This window comes from Carya illinoinensis, chromosome 3 (assembly GCF_018687715.1).
Source record: "Carya illinoinensis cultivar Pawnee chromosome 3, C.illinoinensisPawnee_v1, whole genome shotgun sequence".
Taxonomy (NCBI): Eukaryota; Viridiplantae; Streptophyta; class Magnoliopsida; order Fagales; family Juglandaceae; genus Carya; species Carya illinoinensis.
In genome coordinates this window covers 19825588-19832500 of record NC_056754.1, presented here as the reverse complement: position 1 = coordinate 19832500, position 6913 = coordinate 19825588, and the positions used below count along the sequence as shown (strand labels likewise).

Sequence of the window (6913 nt, the reverse complement as noted above, 5' to 3'; positions counted from 1 at the left end):
AACTGAATTTAAAGTTTTTTGTGAAATTCATGCCATTCGAAGAGAGCTGACAGTTGCTTATACACCACAACAAAATGGTGTCTCAGAGAGGAAAAACAGAATCATCCTCAATATGGTAAGAAGCTTGTTGGCAAGAGAGAGAATTCCAAAACCTTTTTGGCCTGAAGTAGTAAATTGGAGTATTCACATTTTGAACAGAAGTCCTACATTAGTTGTTCAAAATATGACACCAGAAGAGGCTTGGAGTGGAAGGAGACCAATTGTAGATTATTTTAAAATGTTTGGTTGCATCGCTTATGCACATATCCCGGATGAGAAAAGGAATAAACTTAATGATAAAGGAGAAAAATGTGTCTTTCTTAGTGTTAGTGAAGCATCTAAAGCGTACAAATTGTTTAATCCACTAACTAAGAAGATTGTGACCAGTCGAGACGTTGTCTTTGATGAGGAAAACACTTGGGATTGGAATTGGCAACAACCTACTCAAGTTCTTTTTTATAATGATTATGAAAAAGAGCTAACTCTAGCAGCCTTTATGCCTGAAACTTCATCAGAAGCAACTCCAACAATTGCTGAAAGTTTGCCAACAGTAGCCGAAGCTATTGATACAGTAGCTCAATCTCTTCGTCGTATTCGAAAAAGGCCCGCATGGATGGAAGACTATGAGGTAACTAAAATTGAAGATCCAATTACTAATTTTGCTTTGTTTTCAGATTGTGATCCTACAACTTTTGAAAGTGCCATCAAAGAAGCAAAATGGAGGAAGGCAATGGATGATGAAATGGATGCCATTGAAAGAAATAATACTTGGGAGCTGACCGATCTTTCAAAAGGGCACAAAACCATTGGTGTAAAGTGGGTCTTCAAAACAAAACTAAAGGAAAATGGTGAAGTTGACAAGTATAAGGCACATTTGGTAGCTAAGGGATATAAGCAAGAATATGAGATCAATTATGCAGAAATTTTTGCTCTCGTTGCAAGACATGATACAATCAGATTGGTGATCGCATTGGCGGCACATAACTCATGGCCTATTTTCCAGCTGGATGTCAAATCAGCATTCTTGCATGGAAACTTGGAGGAACAGGTATTTGTAGAACAACCCCTTAGTTATATTAAGATCGAAAATGAGCATAAAGTAGACAAATTAAAGAAAGCTCTTTATGGATTCAAACAAGCTCCACGAGCTTCGTATATTCGCATTGGGGCTTATTTTTTGAAAGAAGGCTTTTACAAATGTCCATATGAGCACACACTTTTTGTTAAAATTGGAGATAAGGGGAAATTGCTCATTGTTGTAGACAATCTTATATTTACTGGAAATGATGGTGTCATGTTTAAAGAATTCAAGAAATCTATGATGGTTGAATTTGAAATGTCTGATCTTGGTATGATGCATTACTTCCTTGGCATAGAAGTAGTGCAATCAAAAGAAGTATGTGCGAGATATTTTGGACAAGTTTCGGATGAAGGATTACAATCCTGTAAGCACTCAAACTAAGTTTGGCTTGAAGCTAAACAAAGATCATGAAGGGAAGAAGGTGGACAGTACACTTTACAAGCAAATTGTTGGCAGCTTGATATATTTAACTGCAACAAGACCAAACATAATGTATTTTGTGAGTTTAATAAGTAGATATATGGAGAATCCAACTGAAATGCATTTGTTAGCTACCAAGAGAATCCTTGTTTACTTGCAAGGAACTAGAGATTTTGGGTTGCTCTACAAGAAGGGTGAAAGAGTTGTTTGGGTTTACTGACAGTGATTATGCAGGAGATCATGATGATAGAAGGAGCACTTCAGGCTATGTTTTTATGTTTGGCACAGGGGCAGTTTCGTGGTCTTTTAAGAAACAACCAATTGTCACCTTGTCAACTATAGAAGCTGAATTTATTGATTCAACAACTTGTGCTTGTCAAGCTATCTGGTTGAGAAGAATTCTTGAAGAGTTATAGTTCAAGCAAGTTGAAGCTACTACAGTTTTTTGTGACAACTACTCAGCAATCAAACTCTCCAAGAATCTTGTGCTACATGGAAGAAGCAAACATATCGATGTAAAATATTATTTTTTAGGAGATCAACAATGATGGAACAATCAAACTGGTTTATTGTCGAAGTGAAGGCCAAGTTGTAGATATACAGACCAAGCCTCTCAAGTTAGCTACATTTGTGAAGTTGCGTGGTCTACTTGGAGTTTGTTCACGTGCTGCTGTAAAGGAGGACTTTGCATAGGGTTGATTTTTTCTTTTAAATTGATTTCTGCATATTTCAATTTAAGGGAGGCTGTTAAGATTTAAATGTTTTATTTCATATTTATTAATATTTATTGGAATGGTAGGTTTGACAGAGTATATAGGTATTTGGTTATTTGATTTCGTGCTATGAAAGTGCCTTACGTGTGATCATATTTTATAGTTGTTGTAGTTAGTGCTAGGATGAAGTGTTATGAGGTAAAACCTATTTATAGGCCCTCTTCTTTATCAATAAAATTTTTTGACAGAGCTTTACCATTCCAATAAGTCTCTTTTGTTTTTTCTTAACTTTGTATCAGCCTGCTCAAGCTCCTGAAATGCCGCAAGAGACTAGGCCAAACAGCATCAGGTCAGACATTTGAAACTGCCCACAGGGTGAACCGTGATGAGCCAAGTCAGTCCTCAAGGGAGCAGGCAAGTCCGAATCCAGAGTCGTCTCAAAACATATCCAAGTTAGCACCGGGTTGGACTGACTGGCTGGATTCAAAGTCGGATCGTCTATAATTATTGCATTTCTAGGAACTGAGTTTCCGCCTGACCCTTCACCGCACCTTGTATTGCCAGGAACTGTAGAGTTTCCCCTCTCCTTGCTAACTCCGGAACCTCCACTGTAGCTTTCCTTATTTGCGGCATGCCAAAACCATCAGGGACGGGTTACACACTCAAAAGTGATGCCCGTGCTCCTCATAATCATCTTGCATTGCTTGTCCTCTTTAAAACTTTGCAAAATCATGTCGTGGATATCAATGCACGAGCACAGCAATTGGGCAGCACTATTTCCCTTTCCGTTTTAAGAAAGAGTCGTAAGGCCCTTGGGCTCTTAACATCGATGAATCGTGTTGCTAATTGTCATGAGGTCAATACCAATCAAGCATCAGAAGCAGCTGGCTGCTCAAGTGACTTTTCTCATTATCCCTCTTATCTTTACATTATAGACAAACGGGTCTCCAGTGCGATTGATTGCATATTCATGTATAACAGATATTGAGTTTGATGATCCTATGAGGGCATGAAGACAACAATGTACTTTATTTTTCCTGCCATATCTGTAGCTAAGGCAAACTTAGAAGATTTCACAAAGTTACAATCCTTTCATCCTCATCTACATCATTTACAAGTTGACATTAGGTAATTTGGACAACATCTAAAACAAAATAGATAAAAGAAAAGAAGAAACAAACAAGGAGCCTCATCTAATCCTCTTGCAAGGAGAGGCTAGAAATGCCTCATCTTCTCGCCTCCTCTTCAAATTCTCACTCATGTAACTGCATGCAAATTCAGTGTGTGTGATGGCATTGGGGACGTAATTTCCTCTTTCTTCAATATCTGCAAAATGGCTCAAACTGCTGTATAATTTAAATATTTTATTTTATTTTATTTTATTTTGTATGGCAAACTATATAGCAAACAATTATTTTGGATATGGGTATGGGGTATATATTGATTGGACATTTGGAAAGTATCTGTTACTAGAAGATAGGGTCGAGTCAGAAAAAACAAGAAATTCCAACAAAAGGGAAAAAAACAAGGGTTCCATGAAAAGCTAGAATCAAATTAACCAACAGTAGGTCTTATATAGGTAGACCACTGAGACTCCAGGGAGAAATAATGCTTTCATCTCAGTACGAATCCTCAAAAGCAAATCAAACAAAGACGACCCGGTTTTCATGTAAGGAGGAAGAGAGAACTACTGCACGTGTTGACTAGAGTCAAGACTGACAAAGGGTTCAAGGCAATAATACGGATGAATTCGAATTTGCATGTCTAGTTAATATACCCGAGTAAGTTTCACTTATATTCAACTTCTTGAGTAGCCTAACATCTTCAAACAACTGCTTTCTCTTGAAGCCAATGCCATGGAGATCTTTACCTCCTGAAAAAGTGGACCACAAGTTGGCATGAATGACCCGTTCACAAAGCGACAAAATTTGCTGAAAGCATATTTAAGAAGCCACAAATGGGTTTCAATCTCTAGATATCAAGAACATTCCAAATTGATATAAGGATCGAAAATATAGTTAATAATTGCCATTAACAATTGTCCTCATTCCCACAACTGTTAGGTATATTTGTCTTCTCTGAATACGATAAATGTTTTCACAATGATAACATCAATTCCAAATTCGGTTAGCAGCTGAATAAAACTCTAATTTTCCATTAAGCTCTCACAACGAAGTCCAAGATTTTACCTGAGCTTATATCTTTCAACCTTTTATTCTTTACCAAGTTGAGATCCCCAGGTTGTGGCCTTCTATTACTACCATCAACTTCATACTCTGTTACATAGCAACTTCCATTAACAGAATCTCGAGGGTCATGAAGCCCTGGAAAATAGCAAAGTAATCTCAATATAAGAAGCAAGTGATCTAATCATACTTGAAATAGACAACAAGTTGGGGCACTGTGTTTGCGTGCACACTGGACATTACCCAATTTTGGGATAAAATCCTGAAAGCACTTTTAACCCAATCCTTCTTGTAAATAGTCCAACAACATCACAAACAACTTGATCCTTCTTGGTAATGCCAACATTAGTCCAATCTAAATGCAAAATATCAAACCTAATAGAAGAAAATAACATGTTACAAGAGTAAAAACTCCTTTCTTTTCCCGTCCTAAGTCTTGGCACTAGGAGGCCGATAATGATGCCCATAATCATATTTAAGGATTGTGTTGTCCGTATATTGTGCTCAATGTCGTATTTTGGTAGCCACTGGAAATCTCATCCACTTTGTGACTGTATCATTTTAAATTTGATGTAAATCTAGCGCATGGACTTTTTAAATGAATTTCTTTATCGCTATCGAAAGGAAAATGAGGACATTTAAATTTTACGTTAATACATTTTCAGGTGGCATCAGTTCTTTCCCATCAGTTTTTTACCTTCTCCATATGTTCTCAAGAACCCAACAGAGCATAAGACCCATTATCCAGCCATACAACGTTAACAATTCCAACCGAAAGAAAGAAAGAAAAGAAGTAAATGTTTATTAATAATAATGTTCTTTCATTTTTCCACATCCTCGTGGAACCAAACAGAGCATGATCACACTTTCGAAAAAACAAAGAACTAGAAAGAGAGTAAAAAAAACTTACGCTTCGTGCCAACTTTGACGAGCTTCCCATCAACGACAAGCGCGTCTTGGTCGTCCTTCCCGGTGGGAAAGCCTCTGGCAGAGAAGAAAGACAGAAGGGAGTTCCAGGTGACTGAGGAGGCGATAAGATCAACCCCTCTGCCTATAAAGTGACTGTTGAGCTTCAAGGTTGCAGGGTCGAGCCCAAAGGTCCAGGCTATGTATCCCAAGTCCAGCCTCTGCTCTTCCCACACCACGAACGGGACTGTCTTGGCTAGCAAAGGGCAGAAAAGCCTTACGGTTGTTGCTTCGCTGCCACCCATTCCTTCTTTCTCTCTCTCCCTCTCTCTGTATACTAGTGAGTAAGTAGGTAAAGTTGTTTTAGGAACCCTGATCGGTGAATAGGCGTTGCTGTTGTTGTTCCAACGAGTTCTGGAACTGTCCGAAGCAAACTAGCCTAATCATCATCCAAACGGGGAAAGAAAAATCTATTATATTTTCTTAAGGCCTTGTTTGGAATTCGATATATCCCCGAACTTTTCTCAAAAACTTTCGACCACCGTATGCATTTTTCCCTTCACGCTTACAAAAGTGAGAAAACACAACAACTAGATTCCCAATTGTAGCCACATCCCAGATCACCATATAATTAATTTATTATTTTTAAAATATTGTAAAATAACATTATTATAAAATAAATTATATGATCACTGTGAACTAGCCGTAAAATGTATAGTACATAGTGTTAGTATAGTGAGCTAGCCGCAAAATGCATAATACATAGTGCTAGCATAGTGAGCTAGTCGCAAAATGCATAGTGCTAGTCGTAAAAGGCATAGTCCCTTTTGTACTCCTATATATATCGTTGAATCATTTAAGAAATTCATAAGTTTTCATAACCTCTCTGAACTATATCTCTTTCTCTCTCCTTTTGAAAGTTTTATAACACGTTATGACTCTCTCTTTTCAATGATTTAATAACACGTTATCAGCACGAAAGTTCTGACAATTTTGAAGCTAGTAGTCCTCTACTTCAAGTAAGTTTTTCAATATATTTTTGTAATTTCCAAAATGAATATGAAATGCTACATTACTTAATGAAAACTCTATACTTATGTTCCTGATTTATATATGTAAAAAATGTCAAATCTTACAAAATTGGAATTCGTTGCTCTTGACATTTCTGGAAAAAATTATTTATCTTGGATCCTTGATGCTGAGATCCATCTGGATGCGATGAACCTGGGAGATACAATTAAAGAAGGAAATCAAGGATCTCTACAGGACCGTGCTAAGACAATGATTTTCTTTCGGCACCATCTTCATGAAAAATTAAAAACTGAGTATCTAACGGTGAAAGATCCACTTATTTTGTGGAAAGATTTAAGGGAGAGATATGAACATCAGAAAACTATAATCCTCCCAAAAGCTCGTCATGATTGGATGCACCTGAGGTTGCAAGACTTCGAGAGTGTTAGTGAGTCTAACTCTGCACTCTTTAAAATTAGCTTGCCATTGAAATTATGTGGTGAAAAAGTCACTGATGATTACTTGTTAGAGAAGACATATACTACTTTTCATGTCTC

The 6913-nt window shown here is 37.3% G+C and overlaps 1 protein-coding gene across 4 annotated transcripts; it reads right to left on the bottom strand.

The window, feature by feature from the left end:
• Positions 1 to 3263: 3263 nt before the first annotated feature.
• LOC122303680 lies at positions 3264 to 5820 on the bottom strand. Of its 4 annotated transcripts, none has more exons than XM_043115566.1 (4): positions 5350 to 5820; positions 4443 to 4529; positions 4031 to 4126; positions 3264 to 3579 (listed from the first exon to the last, which is right to left on the bottom strand). In XM_043115566.1, exons 1-4 carry the CDS (start codon positions 5648 to 5650, stop codon positions 3443 to 3445), a joined length of 621 nt encoding a protein of 206 aa, XP_042971500.1. In that variant the 5' UTR covers positions 5651 to 5820; the 3' UTR covers positions 3264 to 3442. The 4 variants fall into 4 exon arrangements, with proteins under 4 accessions (XP_042971500.1, XP_042971499.1, XP_042971501.1 ...); XM_043115565.1 differs by having other exon boundaries at positions 4443 to 4577; positions 5350 to 5814; XM_043115568.1 differs by having other exon boundaries at positions 3459 to 3596; positions 4443 to 4577; positions 5350 to 5816.
• Between the last annotated feature and the right edge of the window lie 1093 nt (positions 5821 to 6913).

Bases quoted from the DNA above. Each gene is read 5' to 3' on its own strand.
- LOC122303680 (XM_043115565.1), bottom strand. From the start codon at position 5,650: ATGGGTGGCAGCGAAGCAACAACCGTAAGGCTTTTCTGCCCTTTGCTA. The intron at 4,127-4,442 runs GTAAAATCTTGG...CCACTTTTTCAG, and splicing joins GTTGAAAGATATAAGCTCAG to GAGGTAAAGATCTCCATGGC. The intron at 3,580-4,030 runs GTATATTAACTA...GCCATTTTGCAG, and splicing joins TATAAGTGAAACTTACTCGG to ATATTGAAGAAAGAGGAAAT.